Genomic DNA, 21325 nt, shown 5'->3' with positions numbered 1-21325 from the left:
AGCCATCCAGCCGAGGGGCCTTCAAGGAGGAAGAGAGAACATGCTCCTAGCTATCTCCTCAGGTTGGGGAATGCTAGAGAGCCATTGGTAGTGTACTAAAAAATGACTATTTGGACTATGGTGCTGACCTAAAGAGGCCCTAGACCTATGATGAGACAAGGTGGATGTAATCAACGTTTTAAACGCGTCTCGAATATGTAGAGTTAACTCTTCCCCTGACATCCATAACCCAGTCCCATCTTTAAGGGTTATAATATGGGATTGGCTTCGATGCTGTAATGTTTTTAGGTGAAAGAATTTTGTATTAGCATCACCATAATTTAACCACAAGATTCTAGATTTAAGTTGCCAAAAAAAATACACCTGGTGAAAGGTATCATTGTATTCATGGATAAGTTGTTGTTCTAAAAGATATAAAAAGACAAATGGTTTGCGTGATAAAGCCACCTGGATACCCCGAAGCCTGGTTAAAAGCTGGTTCTTTCGCTGAAACAAATTCCCAAAGATATTTTTATTCCAATCTATAATGTTAAATGTTAAAAAATTTAGGCGTTGTGGAAACCTAGATAAGGAGGAGGACGAGGAGGAAATGAGAGCTTCCGAGGAAGTCCAACTTTCTTTCACAAAGTGTGAGAAGGAGGGGTCCATGAGCCACATTTGCTAGAATTAAAAATGCTTAGGCGATTTACATTCCGAAGGGTTGGTATCCAGTAATATGGGGTAGTAATCAGATTTAGTACGAGGAAGATGATGAATTTTTGTTCTGGGAAACTGAATTTTCCATTTCGCATTACCTAAACCTCTATCTAAACGTTCTTTTATATTACAATACCAATTCGAGTTCTTATTTGTCCATGTAAATCGGGGTTTGTGAAAACCTAAATCCATTAGACCATATTGGTCAATACAATCTCTAAAAGTGGAAATCCTATTTCCATTTAAAGGCAAACCTCCCAGTTTTTCATCCTTAGCGAGCATTTCATTAAAATCGCCTAATAGAACCCAAGACAAATTAACCGATGGAGCTAAATTTTTTAAATATTCCCATAACAATTTCCCATTATTAAAATTAGGAGAAGCATAAATAGCGGTGAGAAGAAAATTATGGGATTGAGAAGGTACCTTAACCAATGCATTTATGCTGTACTCACTAGTGGTGGGCATTTCCATTTTGAGGATGCGACCCTCATTCCACAACATCCATATACCTCCCAAAAAACCTATAGAATTAACCCTTTGAGAATGGGAGTACGGTAGGGTATCAATGACTGCCTGTGCCTCATCTTCAGCAATGCGGGCTCAACGATAACCAGAATTTGGGGATGATGTCGATGATACAGCTCATAAGCGTGGTTAAAAAAAGCTACATTTCCTGTGCCCTGGTAGTTCCATGCTACCAACTTCATGGAGGAAGAGTTGGGGTTGAGATAATCATTGGGGACCCCCAGGGTCCTCGAAGTCCTCACTGTGGACCGAGTAATGCATTGATGCCTCGTTGTCATGGTCTTGATCCTGTACATTGGTTCTAGCTCTCCTAGCCTTGCCCAGTACATGGCAGACATGATTAATGGTAGGCTTGGGTTGGAGAACATGATGATGTATAACTTTGGTTCCTCCTCCCTCAGTGCGATGTTTACTTTGCTTAAGTCCAAAAAGCAAAAAAAGGCTTCAGGCAAATGCTCCGGTGACATCACACTATCGAAGCTCTCCTGGATATTCCTTTGTCTAATTGGTGGTGCTTGATAAGGATGCATTGTGCGCTAAACTCAGACATGCACCCTGGTTTGCCTTCAAGGTTGAGTTTGAGACGGTGGTTCGAGGCTGAGTGGCAGACTGGGGGTGTGGGTCATCTAATTCCATGCTATCGCAGCCTGTGGATGCACTGGGATTGTCACATAGCTCACGTTCTCATTGTTGGTATTCTCTATTAACAGGCGGCTCCACAATTGCTCGAGGTTCTCCATAAGGAAGGATTAGTCGTGGGGAGGTGAGAGTTGCATGTGCATAGGATTGTGAGGTGGGTGAGACGGGCTCCTTAGGAGTGATAGTTTGAAGTAGAGGTCCATGTATGTAGGTGTGGGGGTCGTGGAATCTTGGTTGGATGAGGGTGTCATGAGCTTCGATGAATAGGCTCTATTTTTGAATGGGTAAAACAGGGCAACTTTTATCCTTCACGATTTCACTCAGTGAGGGTGGACATGGACTAACCGTGCTAGTTTGGGGACAGTTGGGCTTGCATGAGGTTTGCATGTGTTAACGTGTATAGTGTTGTGGGCTTTAGGTCTAATTAGATTACTTGTATAGCACATATTCTTGTACTACACTCTTACTTGTACTACACACATATGCCTCCTATATAAAGGCATTCATGTATATTCTTTCACTATGAAATAAAATACTATTGATTTCAGTATTTCTAACATGGTATCAGAGCCACTGCTCTGATCTTTTCTTAGCAGTCTTCTCTTTATTGCTGTTACTCCATTCTCAACATCGCTTCTGCCGTCACAACAACCGCCGTAGCTTCTTGCCATTGAACCTCTGACGTCTTCCAGCCATTGTCTTTGGGTTTCGGACTAGCAACCGCCGCCGTTGAGGAGTCCCACACTACAAAGACTACTACACGTGTCATCACTGTTGCAAATATTGCTCTGATTACATTTCTGTAGGTACCACTGAGATCGTCTTGCGTCGATCTACATGCTGGTGGAAGCCTTGTAGCCATCGGACATCTCACGCACCCTCATGCGCCTCCAAAGTTTTTGCATCGAAGCTCAAACACCACATGCACCCCACACGCCGTCATCAGCTCCAGGCTTACATTAACATCCAGACATCTGCTGATGTCAGCACCACATCATCTTCGCTGACCGTTGACTTTGACCAAGTCGTTGACTTTGACTGTTGACTTTTTTTCCAGGGGTTGACTTTTACAGTCCAAGTTTTCCTTACCCAGTTTTTCGCATAGATTTCATTTTTGTAGTTTGTTTTTGCATATTGTGTCTCTAAATGGATAAAAATGATATTTTTCTTCCTCGCCGCATCAATACTATATTGGAGAGGAATAAGAATGACTTATCTCGGTCTCAAGCTATGTGTAGTTTTCTTAAAGGTCGCATACTTTGGCAATATTGTACTGGTGCAATCACTATTCCTATCAAGGGGGCAAGTGAAGAAGATACTACCTTCCTCAGTTGCATGATTGAATGGGATAGTCACAACCACAGGATCCTCAAATGGATTCAGAACACTTCCATTTCCTCCATCTCCAATCTGTTAGGCAGCTTTGATGATGCAAAATCAGCATAAGATATGTTGGCCAAAAGATACTCCACTACTCACGGATCCATGAAATATAAGTTAGTGGTTGAATTGCATCAACTCAGGCAAGAACTAGGGCAATCTGTCAATGACTACTATGATTAGCTTCGCTTCATTTGGGACTAAATTAACCTTTTTGATCCAAATTGGGCATGCTCAAAGGATGCTCAGCAATACGCTATCGTTAGAGATGAATTTCGTCTCTATGAATTCCTGATGTCACTTCAAAAGGACTTTGAGCCCATCTGAGGTCAGTTTCTTAATCGCAACCCTCCACCCTCTCTTGATACTGTTGTAAATGAGTTGGTTAGAGAAGAAGCTCGTCTTGCAACCCATCAAGCCCAGAATAAGCTTAATGTTTTGGTTATTACTCATTCTGCTCCACCCATAGAGCAACCTCAGCAATCAGGTGATTCCTCTGGCTCTAGCAATCGTCGCAAGCAGACCAACAAAAAGTTCTACAACTATTGCAAGCATCCTGGCCATACTATTGAGACTTGTTACCGTTGCAACAAATTTACTGCTGCTATTGCTAATACTGAGCCTACTCTGCCGATGCCTTCCCTTTCAGCTAAGTCCTAGTCTTCTAGATCTACTATCAACCTCTCCCCCATTGAACTATAGGACATCATAACTCAGGCTGTTAGTATGGCTGGTAATGCATCTTTCCACTGCTCTCTCAATTTTACCTAGTAAGTCTCAAACTTGGCTTTTTGATTCTGCCTGTCGCAATCACATGACACCTTACTCATCCTTATTCTCCAAACTTGACCCTGCACCACATCATCTTAATATTCATATAGTTGATGGTTCCACCATGCATGGGAATAGTCTAGGTTTTGTTTCGACCTCTAACATCTCTGTTCCTGGGGTCTTCCATGTACCTAACCTATCCTATAATTTGTGCTCTGTGAGACAATTAGCTGAACTAGGATATCATCTTATTTTTTACTATTTTTGGTGTACTGTGCAGGATCCGAGGACGGGGTAAGAGCTTGGGACCAGTCTTAGAGTTGGGCATATGTTTCCATGGACAATCTTCATCTTCCACTTGTTGTTCTTGTTTCTGTTGTTACTGCAGTTGTTGCGGTTTCTTCCTTACCTTCTCTCGCACTTTGGCATTCTCGTCTTGGTCATGCACCCTCTTCTTAGGTACAACAGTTAGCTTCTAAAGGTCAGTTAGGTTCTATGTCCAAAGACAATTTTGATTGTACTTCATGCCAATTAGGAAAACAGCCAGCTTTGCCTTTCAATAATAGTAAATCTATCTCTAATATTATTTTTGAGTTAATACATTCTAATGTTTGGGGACCTTCTCCTGTTGCCAGTATTGGTGGATCTCGATATTTTGTTGTTTTTATTGATGATTATTCTCATTATAGTTGGATCTTTCTTATGAAATCTCGTTCTGAAATTTTACCAATATACAGTAACTTTGCAAAAATGGTTGAAACACAATTCTCCAAATGTATCAAAACTTTTCTATTTGATAATTCTCTTGAATACACTCAGTATGCTTTTTAAGCTCTGTTACATTCCTATGGTACTGTACATCATCTAACTTGTCCAGGTACCTCTCAGTAAAATGGTTGAGCCGAACGAAAATTTCGTCATATTCTTGACACTATTTGTGCTCTTCTTCCTTCTGCCAAAGTTCCTGCCCCATTTTGGGGTGCAGTTACTCTTCATGTTCTTCATGTTATTAATCGCATTCCAAGCACTGTCATCCGTAATCAAACTCCGTATGAGCGCCTTTTTGGGTCACCCCCTGACTATCATCACCTTCGCTCCTTCGGATCTATTTGTTTCGTTCTTCTTCAGCCTCATGAGCACAACAAACTTAAGCCTCGATCTAGACTTTATTATTTCCTTGGTTATGGCGAAACTCAAAAGGGGTATCGGTGTTATGATCTTGTCTCTCATCATCTTCGTGTTTCCCGTAATGTTGTCCTTTGGTAACACCGCTTGTTTGTTAAACTCTCTCACTTTCATTCTTCCTTCACTACCTCATCTGTTTTAGAAATCTTTCCAGATGAGTCTCATGTTCCTTCTACAAATACTCTTGATCCTCCTTTGGACTTCTCTATCCAACCACCAAATATTTTTGATGCTTCTCCTGGACAGGTCGAAGATGAACAGGTTGATGACGAGCTACCCCACCTTGAGCCTAGGTCCCCTGCTTTTGCTCTGTCTGAAGATCCTCCACAAGACATTTCACCTCGTCACTCAACCCGAGTAAGATCCATTCCTGCATATTTACTTGACTATCATTGTTACACTACCCTTGCTACACTCCACGAGCCTCACACTTATTGTAAGGCCTCCACTGACCCTTTATGGCAGATTGCAATGAAAGAGAAACTTGATGCATTAACCAAAAACCATACTTGGGATCTGGTTACTCTCCTTCCTAGACAGTCTGTGGTTAGTTGTAAATGGATCTACAAGATCAAGACTTGCTCTGATGGGTCCATTGAGTGCTATAAGGCTCATCTTGTTGCAAAAGGTTTTACATAGGAGTATGAGATTGATTATGAAGAGACCTTTGCTCCAGTTGCTCATATCTCATCTGTTCGTGCCCTCTTAGCTGTTGCCACTGGCAGTAAATGGGATCTTTTTCAAATGGATGTTAAAAATGCCTTCCTTAATGGGGGTTTGAGTGAAGAAGTTTATATGCAACCTCTTCCTGTTCTCTCTATTAAATCAAACAAGGTTTGTCGTTATCAACGTGCACTTTATGGCCTTAAACGAGCTCCACGAGCTTGGTTTGCCAAGTTCATCTCCACCATTATTCGCTTAGGTTACACTGCCAGTCCTTATGATTTTGCCTTATTTCTTCGTCGGACTAATAAAGACACCATTTTGGTTCTCCTATATGTGGATGATATGATCATAACTTGTGACGACCTCAGTGGCATTCAAGAACTCAAGGATTTTCTCAGTTAGTAGTTTGAGATGAAAGATCTTGGACATCTTAGCTATTTCTTGGGTCTTGAAATCACCCATTCCACATATGGTCTTTATATTACTCAAGCCAAGTATGCTTTTGAGCTTTTGTCTTGAGCTAGACTCACTGACAACAAGACTGTTGACACTCCAGTTGAACTTAATGCGCATTTGACACCCTCGGAGGGGAAACTATTGTCTAATCCCTCTCTTTATAGATGATTGGTTGGCAACCTAGTTTATCTCACAGTTACTCGTCTAGACATTTCCTATGTTGTTCATCATGTGAGCCAGTATCTATCTACTCCACGATTGACTCACTATGCTGCTGTTCTGCGCATTCTTCGATACTTGAAAGGCACTCTCTTCCATGACCTTTTTTACTGAGCTCAGTCTCCTCTTGTACTCTGTGCATTCTCTGATGTTGATTGGATAGGAGATCTCACTGATCGCAGGTCCACTACTGATTATTACTTTCTCCTTGGTTCTTCTTTGATTTCTTGACGAAGTAAGAAACAAACCTTTATGGCCCGCTCCAGTACTGAAGCAGAATATCGTGCTCTTACTTATACCACATCTAAGCTCCTTTGGCTACGATGGCTTCTTAAGGACTTAGGTGTGTCCACATCCTCTGCTACTCTTCTTTATTGTGACAACTAGAGTGCCATTCATATTGCTCACAATGATGTCTTCCATGAATAGACTAAACACATCAAGATTGATTGTCATTTTATCCATTATTATCTTGTCCATGGTGTTCTCAAGCTCTTCTCAATCTCTTCTAAAGATCAACTTACAGAGATATCTTCACCAAGTCACATCCTAAGGGACGCTTTCGTGATTTGGTTGACAACCTCAAGTTGGTCTCACATCGACCTTGAGTTTGAGGAGGGCTATTAACGTGTATAGTATTGTGGGCTTTAGGCCCAACTAGATTACTTGTATAACACATTCTTGTACTACACTCTTATTTGTTCTACACACATATGCTTTCTATATAAACGCACTCATGTATATTCTTTCACTATGAAATACAATACTATTGATTTCAGTATTTCTAACATGGTATCAGAGCCATTACTCTGACCTTTGCTTAGCAGTCTTCTCTTTATTGGTGTTACTCTATTCTCAACATCGGCATATCATTGCTCAAGACTATGGACTTCGAACAAGTAGCTTCTTTACGCCCATCCTACCACAATGAAAGCATAGCATTCGCACATTTTCATACACTATATCTTGCCAAAATGTCCCGATTCTAAGATGCATAGGAAGGGGCTTGATAGTGTCTAGTTGAACACATAACCGAGCAAACCTCCCTCGGATGGCTATGTTAGTGATTGCATCTATCTTAAAGAGTTTCCCTAATTTATTTCCCACTTGTTTTAAAAAAATCTTGATGATGATACTCAATGGGCAATTGTTCCAATCTTATCTAGACAACCTATGGGCGCAAGGGAAGGGAAATTAAAATGGAGTCGCCACCTAGTTATATGGTTTAGGAACCATGAATATAGATTTCTTTTGAGGAAGGACTTTTGATCTTACTACTAGAGTTTGGGTTCGAAGTTTAGGTACGTTCTTGGGAAGGTGTTAGGCACTTAAGATCGTCCAACCTTAAGGTTGGCCTCCCATCATTGTGTCTTATATCTTAGCCCTATTAAAAACCATTTAAATGTTACCTTTAAATTCTATTGTATGATGCTATATATGATATTATGTATGGCGTTATGTATGACATGATGTATGACTTAATATTGAAATTAATAAAGTTGTTTTATTATCATCTGAAATAATGGTAACATGAATATTCGAACATTATCATATAGCCCAAGAGATGCATAGTATGTGATTTATGTGAAAAATCATAGAAGATATAAATCACAAGTTTTTTGTAAACTCAGAATTTAGTTTGTAGTCAGTGATGAAATTGGACGTTTCATCTGCAAAGACTATAACATATTAACTAAGATGATTTGTCTTGATCATGGAAGTGGTGACTTCTAGTTGATATGTTGATATGTTTTAAGAGTTAAGACATATTGAACTAGACCGCTGTGAGATTTATTATTCTCCTAAAGACTGTCAATTGAATAATAAATCTCACGACTTATATTTACATGAACTCTTAATCCTGAGAGAATAATGAACTTGATCATGAAGTGTAGGTTTCTTTGATATATCAGGAGTGAGATCTAAAGTAACGGTCAAAACCTCAGTATGTTGGGCAGCCACATTTAGTGTTGATGGAACATATATTCTCAAGACGGAATTCATAGTCTCTTAACGGAGATACAAAATATTCCCTTGAGATAAGTTTAATGGGTTTGTTATTCAGAGAGTTAGGCCTAACCACTTTAGTAAGACGAAAGTATATATTTATGAAATTGGATTTCATAAATATATGGTGAATAACTTAAAAGGATTAAACCAGGTACTCAAGGATTAAGATGTAGTAATTCACAAAGTGGCAGTCTTCATTCATGACTTTCTGTTACTACGAATATTTTATGAAGGGATTGCATGTACAATAAAGTCTTGGGATATAATTTATTAATAAGGCCTAGAGTGCAATTATATTTATATAGTGGTATTAAATATAATTAATGGTAACTTTGGACTTGTCAAGAGTTGACAGAAAAGCCCAAGGCCCATTGGAGCTAGAGTCTTATTTGTTCCCTTTTGGTCTCACTCCAAGCCACATACTAAAGCCCAATTGAATAGGCCCAAAAGGCTAGCCCAATTAGATAATCAGTTATTAAAAGAGACATACAGAATTTGAGAAAGAGATATCAAAAGTTTTGTATGTGAGAGTAAGACACCTTTTCATTCTCTTTAGAAACACACATATATAACTAATTAAGAGACCACACTTCTTGGGCATCAAGTGGAATTGGAGTGAAGATTGAAAGTGTTCTCAAGAACTTCTGATCTTTGTTTTGAATTTCACCCCATTAAGGTACACTTTCTTATTCTTGAATTCTGAAACTTACATAGTGTATGTTATCAATTGCGAATGAAGTAGATCCGTTAATTTTCTACTGCGTACACTAATATTTCAATCATTAAATACTTGTATTCTAGACTCACACGCACTTCCCATTCTTGTGTTGCTCTCCCCCTTTTTGGCACGAACAGCTAAAGATTGTCCTCCAGCTTTTGTTGAATAGCATCTAGCTGTGTCTCAATGGTTGTGAGATGCATCTGAACATGGTTTTTGGTGGAGTAAAGAACCTTTTCAAATTCAGAAATACGCTGATACAGATCCTCAATCAAAGTGCTCATCCTGTCAGTTTGAGAGCTAGGATGTACAGGCTAAGTGCTAGTTGTTTGCAATTCAGGAGTGTAAGGAGATGCAGACTCAGTATGCATAGGTGTAGTCTAAGTGGCTGAGCCATGACCGTAAGAGGTAGCATGATGGAAAGATTCACTCTTAGGTAACATGCACCTAGCAAACAATATGGCATCTTTAACCCTAAACACATACTTGTCCATCTATCGAAACAAAAGAGAGCCAAACATGTAAAAGAAAACCCTAGCATTCATCTAAAACAAAACAACAACTTAAACATGGCAGCAAGCATATCATCAAACAAAACATATAAAAAAAAAATTAACATATTAGAAACCCTAATCATACATCTAAAAACTCTAACACAAATGCATGAACATTGCTAATGCATGACTTACCCTTTTCTTACCTTTCAGCAACACAACACCTATGGCATCAATGCATGAACATGTGAATGAATGGCATTAAAACTAAGAAAACCCTAACCTAAACCCTAATCTAAGCATGTAATATCAACCAACATGTTAAAAAGGTAAGAAAACATTTTTATGGGGGTTAAAAACATGTGAAAAAGAGATTATGCAGACGAACATATGAAGCAGAGCAAAACAAACAAAGAATTAGGGTTTTTTGGGTAACGGCATCACACACGTTAGAACAGGTTTATGTATGCACGAGTTCAGCTTGTGTGCGCAGGCTAGATCATGCATACGTAGTTCCTTACCCAGAAACCTTAATCAACATAAAAACAGAGCAAAAACCAAAAACGTAAAATCTATCAACCTATCATGCTTGAAAACGGAAAGAAAACCTAAAACTAACCTAAATAAACAAATGTAAACATAAACTAAGCAAACGAAACAGATTAAAACAAAGATTAAGGCAGAAAAGAAAAAGAAAAGTTTTTAAAACATACCTTAAAGTAAAAGCTCCTAGGCTTGATTTTTGACCATTTCCCTCGGTTAAATCTATCACAATTCAATGAAATAGTGATTAGTAATCTTAAACTCAAAGGATTTGGACCAGAAAAAGTCTCAATCAAATAAAAAGAGACTTTAGGGTGTTTTGTGAAAAACTCCCTTTTGATTCACTTTTTTCTAGTGAATCTTAGGTTTTTCGGTTGGGATTTCTATGTGTTTTGAAAATGTACCCTGTAAGGCTTTTTATAGTGGAAAAAATGGAGCTTGGAATGGCTCCCAGACGATGTAGGATTCATTCCAAACCTCAGCCTTTATTGCAGAAAACTTGTCTTTCTTATGCTTTTGAAACTCTAACTGCGTACGCATACTTTAGCTGGAATACGTAGGCTGCAATTCACATACGTAGGCCAAGAGCCACTTTGGTCATTTTATTTCCATAAATAGATTTTTGCTTTTTCAAAAGGTTATATTTTCCATTTTAACACTCCTCAAGTCAACTTAATATCTGATTGAGCTCTAAACTGGCCTTGGGCCTTAGAGTTCGAGCATCATTGGAGAACGGGGGCCCAAGTCGTAAGGGTTACAAAACGTGGTGTCTACACAGCCGAAGTCATAATTTTGGCTGTATTGGGATGGAAATCCGCCTCCCATGCTTGGCCATGGAGGTATTGTTCTCCCACAAACCACGGACCATCCATGAGCGCATGATGATAATCCTTAAGGGCATCAAATTTCATAATAAAGTATCCATATCTGATATCAATTAAATGCATGTTACCTGTTGGGCACCATATACCGAACTTAGTTTGCAGAGTTCGATATTCGAGTTGTTTACCCATAAGCTTAAGGATAATGCTAGTTTGCCACGGTCCTGACATTTTTTGCTTCAGTTCTGCAGACACATGTATTTCCCACTCCGCTTCGTTCACTTGGTCCTCTTCCCTGGGCTGCACCTCATCCTTCCTTGTCCTATTGGTCATCTCAGTTTCAGTCTCTACCTCTTCTTGCACTTCTGTTTCTGCTTCATCAGGCTCCGGCTCTTGCATAAGAGCATCCAAAGTAGCTTCAGCATAGGATTTTTTTCTCGAGTCATCCCTCAGATAGGTATTCACTGGGTCATCGGTCTCCTGGGGTTTGTTGCTCATGTTGAGAGCGTTTCCAATCAAGACTTGTTTTTGATAATGTCATATGAATTCTTGCACTCTTTTCACATTTATATAATACTTACCCTTATAAATAGTATGTACTAATTTTTGTATATATGCATTATGGTTACCACTAGAGCTTCTTCTATTGCCTCTTATAACATGTTATCAATAAAAACTTGTCAATCTAACTGTTTTGGAAATATTATATTGTAACATAACTGAGTAAGGAATTCTATCATGCTTTATAAAAAAAAATGTTTATTTTGCAATATTTTAAAAATAAATGGTTTGAAAATTAATTTCTATCCACAAAATAATTTTTAAAACAAAAATTATACTTCATAAAGAATTAGGCTTTAAATTTGTGCCAAATAGACAATTGAGCTACAAAGCTCGTGACCTAATTCTCTTATAAAATGGTCTTTCATCCAAACCTATTATAGGTGAGTGAAATTTAAGGGTCCATTTGGTTGGAAGAGTGAAAATGTAAGAGGAAAGAAAATGGAGAGAGGATAGAAAAGTGGGAGAATAGAAAATATTTAGTTTTCTCTTATTTGTATTTGGTTGGGAGAATGGAAAAGTGGAGAAATGAAAAATGTATTTGTATGGTTGAGAATAAAAATGAGAGGATAGAAAAGTGAAGTTGGTATAAATTTACATTAATACCCATTAAATAAAATAAAGAAGCAACACATTTGTTTAGCAAAAAAATTGTGCAAGTGCAAACAAAAAATTAACAAATTTTTTTAGCAAAAATAATTGTGTATGTGCAATTGGACAAAAAAAGAGAGCAACTGGATGAAAAAAAAAAAAAAACACAATTGGGTGTGGACGAAGCCCATGTATAAGTGCACATAGTCATTTTTGTTAGCCTAGGTGTACAAAAACCCTCTACCCAATTTTCTCCTATTTTGGGGAGAAAACACCTGCGTCCCACCATCTCTTTTACCTCTTCCCCTCCCAACTAAACACCCTATAAAAAAAATTTCTCTTCTTATTTTTTCTCATTTTTTTTTTCTATCCTCTCTAAAATCTACTTTACCAAACACAACCTAAGAGAAATGGAACTGCAATAAGGACTTTAAGAGGAACCAAATAGTGATGATTTCCTGCAAACATAGCAAACACCAAAGAGAAAACTACTCAGTTCCTCCAGGACTAATCTGAGGGTTAGCCAAGAAGTCTCTGATTATTTAATTTTTTTTTTAATTTTTTTTTTTGTGTGTGTGTGTGTTTTGTGAGAAGCCCGTTACTAAGTCAGTAAACCAATGTGAAATGAACCATGAAAAGTCTAAAATCAAAGAAGCAAAATCAAGTCCATGACTTAGTACGAGAGCGTGACAAAGTATGAGAGCTTTGTGAGAGTTTTATGTCCGTATGTCCAATGAAAGAAGTAATAGATGAATCTTTATATATATATATATATATATAAGCTTTTAATGAGCGGAGTAGATTTGACAAAACATGATTTTTTTTTTTATTTTTTTGAGAAGAGACAAAACATGAATTGATAACTGGACGTGCCCCCACACCTATTTACCCAACTTCATTAACATGTTATAAAATGTTCTTTCCGTCCAAACCAAATAAATGAGCTAAGTTGCCTACACAACTAACTTAGAAAAGATGTCTCTATTTGGGAAAGTAGAGGCTGAAGTCTCCCTCGGCTACTCTCTTGCTATTAACCTCGTGAAACCTATTCAGCAAATAGGTTTCACGAGGTTAATAGCAAGAGAGTAGCTGAGGGTATGCATGGAAAAACGGGTCAAATTTTTTTGACCCGACCCGAAAAATACCTAACCCGAACCTAAGTTTTTTGGACCGAAGCAAAAATAGGTTGACCCCTGTTTTTTGCGGGTCAACCCGACCCAACCCACGACCCGACCCGAATCCGAATTTTTTTTAAAACTTTTGTTTTTTGGGTAAAAAAATAAAAATAAAATTAAGACAACATTGGTTTAATTGTTTGTTTTGAGCATTAAGGAAACAATTGAGACATTTACACAACTGCATGCAAATTAATTGAAAGATGAATGGTTGAGCATTCTGTAATGAGTAAAGTTTTTAGATATCAAATAGCAAAGTACATGCCAAGATAATCTGGTTATAGTACAATTAAAAACATATATTTAAAATTGTAGACATGTGTTTGAAACATTCATAAGTGTGAAAATAGTGAAGCCAAAGTATCAAATTAACATAAATTATGAATGCTTAGACTTATTTTTTAACAATTTATGTCCAAAATAAACAGCTTTTCAAAATAAATTATGATATTTCCTAGAGTGTATGTTGCTTAACAATGATATGATATTCATAAAAGAGACAATGTATAAATAAGTAAACAATCAAACTTTAATGTATATCTCAAATTGAAATAGTGTGCCAACCACAATTGACAATAGATTATAAAATTAATTTTCAAGATTGTAAATTTCTTATATGATTTTATTTTTTGTCAAATGAATTATCTAATAAGTCATTTGTAATTTTATTTTATATTTTGGGATGTTGATATTGTGTAGAAATAAAACTTGCGTATTTGTTTTACTTATCTTTGTGTTATTTTGTTTTAGATAGCAATGTTAGGATTTGTATAATTTTAAAATTATTGAGTAAGTATTAATAAGTGTAGTTCATTCTTGATATAAGTGGTGAATTCAAAGTAATGCATTTTACATCAACTAATTTGTTGCATGACTTTCCAAGTGGCAAATACATGTTGTTTTCTTTAAAAAAAAAAATTCATGTGAAAAATATGGGTCAACCCGACCTGACCCGCAACCCAATTGACCCGAACCCATTTTTAACCCACTTAAAATGACCCGTTTTGACTCGCAACCTGATTGACCCGACCCGACCCGCCCGTTTTGCCATGTCTAGCTGAGGGTACCGAAACTTAGCCCTAACTTTATACAGAGTGTTGATTTACTTGAAGGTGAATGGGGACAAGAGGGCTCTGTCATGTGCTGGTATTTTTTCTTCAGTAAGTCAATCAAGATTTGTTGTTGATCATGTCTTATGAATCCTTGAAATCTTTTCACATTTTATACCATACTTGCCCTTACAAATGCTTATAGCCCCATCAACTATGTATGTCTTTGATTTGTTGATAAATTTTTGTTGATAACTTGGTGGGAAAAAAATGGAATTGTATTGTGCTGATGGGTGAGCCAATGTTTTTTCATATTTTTTTTTAAGACTAAATTGGAAAAAAATTCATAAAAGGAAGGTTTTATATATTTTTTTTTGGCAAATTACACCCCCCTCCCTTGAGATTTGGGGAAATGACATTCACCCCCAAACTTGAAAGGAAAAAAAATACTCCCCTCCCTTGAGATTTGAAAAAAATAACACTCCCCCTTTCTGTTAATATTAGTAACGAAATATTTCAACTTTTTAAAAGATTCTCTTTACCAAAGTTTAACCATGGTTAGTAAAAAGAGCATTCGCATAAAATAAAAAATGAAAAGAGCATATTATAAAACATGTTGCTTAAGCAGATTTTTTAGTCTCTTCTAGCCCCTTTCCAATTGATATTGTTAAAGTTTGATGATCCTTTTAGATTTTTTAATCGCACCTCTCACCAATACTTTGGATCAATATAGTGACTTTGGACAAGCATATCCTATAGCCAATAAATTTGAGAAAAATCACAATAGCAAATTGACTTAAATCAGAGTTGTCAACATTACACACCAAAAAAAAAAAAAAAAAAAAATCACAATAGCAAATTGACTTAAATCAGAGTTGTCAACATTACACACCAAAAAAAAAAAAAAAAAAAAAGGTTCCAAAACAAGTTTGCACTCCACTTGCAAACACAAAAACTGTCAAAGTTTCAAACAATCACTAGTAATTTTTGCACTCCTACAAAGTCGGTTTTCAAAACTTGTCTTCCTTTTCTTCCTTGGTCACTATCTTGCTGAATCCATAAAAGTGTGTGGTGGGCCTTTTTCGCAATGTTGGGCTGGGCTGCCTCCTACTGTATTGGGCCCAAGTATTCTGAGTAAGGGAGTTGAGACCAGTCCAGCTGCAACTCACTTTGGTTCGGCTTGTGCACAAATTATGCCTCGTTTGCTAAGAACTTCATTCATATGCCCATGGCAGGCAGAGCTACTTTGGATGAATCATGGCAAGCAGACATGATAATAATAATAAAAGAAAGTACTTTTTCCTTTAGACAAAGTGAATAAATAATCCCCAATTAGAATGATGATCACAATGATAAGAAAAACCTTGTAAAGAAAATGGTGGAAATAAGTGGATTAGACATGAGTTATCCAAAAAAAGAAAAAAGATCAATCTGCTATGGCAAGCTATGTCACAAGACCAAGACCAAGGAGGGAACCGTTCTCTTCAACGTGAATAATCTCCTAGGGAAGATCTTGCCGTATAAATTAATTACTTTGAGGGAAGCGGACCTAAATGGCTTGTGCCCAAAAGAATCCCTTGTCTTTGGTAGAGAGCAAGGCTTGTAGAGGGAGGGAGGGGATCAACCCATTGGTACATGCCTGCCGTTCTATCTCTCTGTTTTCTTTTGTTGTTATTAATTTTTCTTTTCTTTTTTCCTTTTCTCTTCTTTTTCTCAGTGTTTGCTTCAGTGTTGTGATTTCTTCCTAAAGGTTATTATTACCCCCCTCATTGGCTGTGCACGACAAGGGTCCCTTATATAATGCCTGCCATGGCTGGCTTTTACTATTTTAATCTTTAACTACCTTTGTTTGGTCTAGGTGTCCTTACTGACCACCACTAGTTTGTCAGCCACTCAGCCAGCACCACTTGCCTATGCTGGCCGTGCCATTCCTCATCACCAGAAAAAGAAGACTATTTTGTTCTTTTGTTTGCCGTGGCACTCTTACATGCTATGGTGTGAGTGCTCTCTCTCTCTCTCTCTCTCCATCCCTCATGGCATGCACCTAATGGTTCCAACTCATCCTTACTTCTTTTGGGCGATATGTCATCGCAATAGAACTTTTCCCCCAAAAGATCCTGAGCAGGAACCCCAAAATAAGTTTTCCCCCTCTCCCCACACCATACCCTCTTACCTCTGACCCATGATGCACCACCTCTTGTATTGGTTGGGTACAGGCTGGTGAAGTCTGGGCCTTGCGCGTGCTCAGTGTCTGCGTGTGTCCAAAACTTGCCCGCTGCGTTTGCCGTGGTCTGGAGACTCCTCTACACATTTTGCTGCCCATCCTCGACCTCTTATGGCGTGAGCTACTTTCTGATTCCTCATTCGCTATGGCCCACTCCCTTTAGGCGCCGGGCTTTTCTTTCTTTAGCCTACCCTTTTGCACCTTCTTGCAGTTTTGCTACCATTTCCTGCCGTTCCATCTTGCCATTCTTGCTGTGATGTTATTTGACCCATCTTGCTGGGCCTCTTTGGGGCTTGCTGCTTATTCTTCTCTCAATGATTCAATATGGTCATTTAGGCTTTGTATTACATTGCTTGTGGGTTTTTTTGTCCCATTTATTTCCTCCTAGGCATCTTTGGCCCATTTGCTTTCCTTGGGCTTCCTTGCCCATTTTCCTAACTCTGCGTTCCCATGGGCTTTTACTAACTCCTTTGGGCTTTCCTAGCCCAATTACCTTATCATTCATCCTTGGGGCTCATGGGCTTGCCATCAACCCCTTACTTTCTTTGCTTGCATTACTACGGGCTTGCTGTGACTCATTCTCACTTTTCTACATCACATACTTGCCCATGGGTTTGCTATTTCTCTTTGTTCAGGCTCCTTTAGGCCCATTTGCTTCCTCAAGGCCCATTTGTTTATTTCATGGGCCTATGATCCATTATTCCTGCCGCTTGGGCTTAATGGTTTTTCTACCCTCTTACTAACTCTTTTCTGCCCATGTTGCTGGGCTTCTTCTTTCTACTGGGCTTTCCAAAATGAGCATCAACAAAGTGTAATTCTTTTTTCCTTACTAGAAATGTCAAATGCCAAAGATGCTTGTCAGATGCCACAAAATTTACATAGGTGCATGTATATATGTTTATCAAAGTGTTGTTGTGTTGCTATTTTATTTCATTGCAATCTATTTTGTTAGACCACATTTTCATTACAGAGGATATCTATTTATAGATGTATTAAGCTAGTTTTAAATATTCAGTGTATAAGAGAAACTCTAGAAGTTCAAATCAATTATTTTTCTTCATGCAAGTCAGGTGAGGTGTCAATGGCTAATGGCTTCTAATGTCCAACCCATTTTTACATTTACTCCTTTACTGCCAAGTATTTTCACTTTGGCTGAATTATTGACAAGTAGCGTCCACTTATTGAATTGCAAATTACCTTTCAAGCATTATAGACACAAGGGAAATAGTTTGGGCTTTTTCCAAATACTTGAACTACTTCTCAAAAAACTAATTTTATTAGTTATATTAATTTCAAAGTTTTGGTTTAGGACATTCAATGAATATAAAATCTTCGAAAAAAAATGTAGAAGAAATAAGATAATAGAGCATGAGCAAATATCCAAAGCATTGTGTAACAAACAAATCGAGTGTTTTCAAACAAAATCCATCAATGGAAATGTCTTTGAACTTTGAAGTAAACTCATTAACAAAAAAAAACAAAAAAACAAAAAAAAAAATCAAGCTTTTTCAAACAAAATTAAAGTTTTACAAATTTGTTTGAATATTATACCATTTGTGAACATTACAATCTATCTACACATAAATTCCAAAAATCCATGGATTATTATGCTAAAATACAAGAAATTTTGAGGGCTTTGCCGGCATTTACCTGGGTATTCAACTTTTGTCGTATTCACTATGAAATCATTATTGGGCCATGGGATGGGAGGTTGAAGGGGACCAATTGAGGTTTATGTGTTATTGTGAATTCGTAAATAAAAATCCTCAACATCAATCTAGGTTTTGAAAGAAGTGGGAAAGGATGGAATGGCTATTGGCCATGGGATGGGAGGTTGAAGGGGACCAATTGAGGTTTATGTGTTATTGTGAATTCGTAAATAAAAATCCTCAACATCAATCTAGGTTTTGAAAGAAGTGGGAAAGGATGGGCGGGAAGGAATGGCTACTGAAATTTTAGGGTATGTTTAGTAACTATTTTTTCCCCTTATTTTCTGTTTCTAAAAACAATTTTCTATTTTTGAGACTCAAAAACTTGTTTGGCAATCCAAAATAGACAGAAAACAAAAACTGTTCTTAAAACTCAATTTGTGAAGAAAACTGAAAACATGTAAAATGCTGTTTTCAGTCTCTAATTTTCAAAAGTCAATGAAATTACGCATTTAATTTAATGAATCTATCTTATTTAATAAGTTAGCATTAGAGTTCAAATTCTAGTAACAACATATTTTCTATTTTCTATTTTTTCTTCAAAAAATTATCTTTTTAATTTCAACTAACCAAACATGTTTTTGATTTAAAAAATACAAGAAAATTGTTTTTTCTTTATATTCCCAAAAACAAGTTTTTGAAAATAGAAAACAAAAACTGTTACCAAACATAACCTTGGGTTTTGTAAAACTTTTAAGAATAAGTGGGGGGTAATTTTGGAAATATGTTCTTAACCAAAGGGTAGGTTTGTACACAATGTTTTTAACATCAATTTAACAGAGTTTAATTAAATAAACGTCAAAGGGGGAAAATGTTTTTTCCCTTTAAGTTTGGAAGTGAGTGTCATTTTCCTAAACCTTAAGAGAAAGGAGTGTTATTTGCCCTTTTTTCTGTCTGAAATAAGATTCGGCCAAAGATTTTTAATTTTCTGCTTTTATTAATAATTTGATAGTTACAATTGTAATGGAGCCAAGATTTGACTTCAAAGGGGGGTAGGGGTGGACAGAGGGGGCACAAGGCCCCCTGACTTTTCCAAAAATGCCCCTCCCCCTCTATTTTTATGTAAATAATTCAAAATTTTGAATAAATTATAAAAAAGTAGTATAAATACTTTTTAAATTATTGTTGTCTCATCTGTTTTCCTTTAAATATTGACTTTTTTTCGTGTATAAATAATTAATTTTAGAAGCATTTAAAGCATAGGTGCATAAAAATATATAAGTAAATCTATCTCTTTAGCAAAAATTAAAAATTGTTTTCCAAAAATAAAGCCATATGCATTTATATTGTGATAATTAAGGATACCGAAATATAATGATTCAATTTAAAATATTCATTTAAATAATAAGTGAGATTTTACTCACAAAATGTTAATATGATCATTATATTGTGTTTATCTATTAGGGATTTAGGGTATTATCAAATTTTCAAAGCCAAAATTTAAGTTACGAATGGGTGTACTAGTTAAATAAATACCAAGTGCAGTTTTTATAAATATTTTTTTAATATATACTTATAAAATATTTAAGACTATACTATGAACATAAATTTTATAATTATTTTTATATTTTACTGCATATAAATAAAGTTTCATGATAAATAATAAATCATTAAAAAAAGGATTTGAAATCCAATTATTATTGTTTGTGTAGTAGTAGGGAATATAAAAAAATAGAATAAATTTTATATAAAATATCACAAAGAAAACAAACAACAAAAGTCCAAATTATATAAGCTAAGTAGGGATGGGGTTGTAACAATAACAAATAAGGAGGTAGATGGGAAAGGTGAAATATTACCAAGGAAAACAAACCACAAAAGTCCAAATGTTTGTACAATTGATTGTGTTTTTGTTTGGCTCTTTAGATGGGAAAGCTGTAATGTCTAAGGAGGTAATCGAAACCATTGATGACAAAAACCACTTAGTCACTTTCAAGGTGATTGGAGGAATACTCAAGGAGATGTATAAGAGTTTCAAATTCATTATTCAAGCCACTTCAAAGGGTGAGGGGAGCTTGGTCCACTGGACTTTGGAATATGAGAAATTGAATGCCGATGACCCTGACGCAAACACAATGCTTCAGTTCGCAATTGGTCATACCAAAGATATTGATGCTCATCTTGCCCTCAAATAGCTTGGCAGAAAGATTACAGCTTGATGCGTATTAATAAGCACAATGTATTTGTGTAAAATAAAATTTCTGGGAGCTTTAAAGACTTCTTATAAATAGAGCTTCCTATATTGACCTGCTGCATCATGTTATTAATGAAAAATTACTAGTTTAACTGTTGTGAAAATATTATATTTGTAATGTAACCTAGTAAGGAGTTATATCTAGACTTTACCACAAACAAAATGGCTTGTTTTTCAATATTTTGAAAACTCTATCCACAAATTAAATTTTAAAACAAAAAAAATTATACTTCATAAAGAATAAGGCTTCAAATTTGTGCCAAATGAACAATTGAGTTACGAGGCTCGTGACCTATAATTCTATTATAAATGGTCTTTTTATCCAAACCTATTGTAGGAGGATGAAATTTCAAAGAGATTGAACTACAATAAGGACTTCAAGGGACCACCAAGGGGTGTGGTCTAGTGGTCTTGGGTGATGTAGAAGATGCACTGAGTGTGAGATCCAAGGTTCGAGTTTGAATATGGACTCACTTGGGTTACCTCCCTCAGTAGCTCAAGGTTCACTAGTGTCCCTCTTAGGGCTAGGAAACTATGGCTCACCGTGGTCCCCCTACACCCTAGCAAAGCCCCGGACCTAGCAGGTAGGGTGTTACTATGGTCACGCCCAGATAAGATTGCCACGTTGATCGCCCCCTACCCATTTTTTTTTCATTAAAAAAAAAAAAAAAAAAAAAAAAAAAAAAAAAAAATCAA

The 21325-nt window shown here is 36.7% G+C and overlaps 1 protein-coding gene across 1 annotated transcript; it reads left to right on the top strand.

The window, feature by feature from the left end:
• The first annotated feature begins 13253 nt into the window (after nucleotides 1-13253).
• Nucleotides 13254-20658, top strand: LOC136069745 (MLP-like protein 34). The gene is made up of 3 exons (XM_065778586.1): nucleotides 13254-13316; nucleotides 14511-14613; nucleotides 20302-20658. Exons 1-3 carry the CDS (start codon nucleotides 13254-13256, stop codon nucleotides 20568-20570), a joined length of 435 nt encoding a protein of 144 aa, XP_065634658.1. The 3' UTR covers nucleotides 20571-20658.
• The last annotated feature ends 667 nt before the right edge of the window (nucleotides 20659-21325 follow it).

This window comes from Quercus suber, unplaced genomic scaffold (genome assembly GCF_002906115.3).
Source record: "Quercus suber isolate HL8 unplaced genomic scaffold, Cork oak 2.0 scaffold_187, whole genome shotgun sequence".
NCBI classification, from domain to species: domain Eukaryota; kingdom Viridiplantae; phylum Streptophyta; class Magnoliopsida; order Fagales; family Fagaceae; genus Quercus; species Quercus suber.
This window is presented reverse-complemented; position numbering and strand designations above follow the sequence as displayed.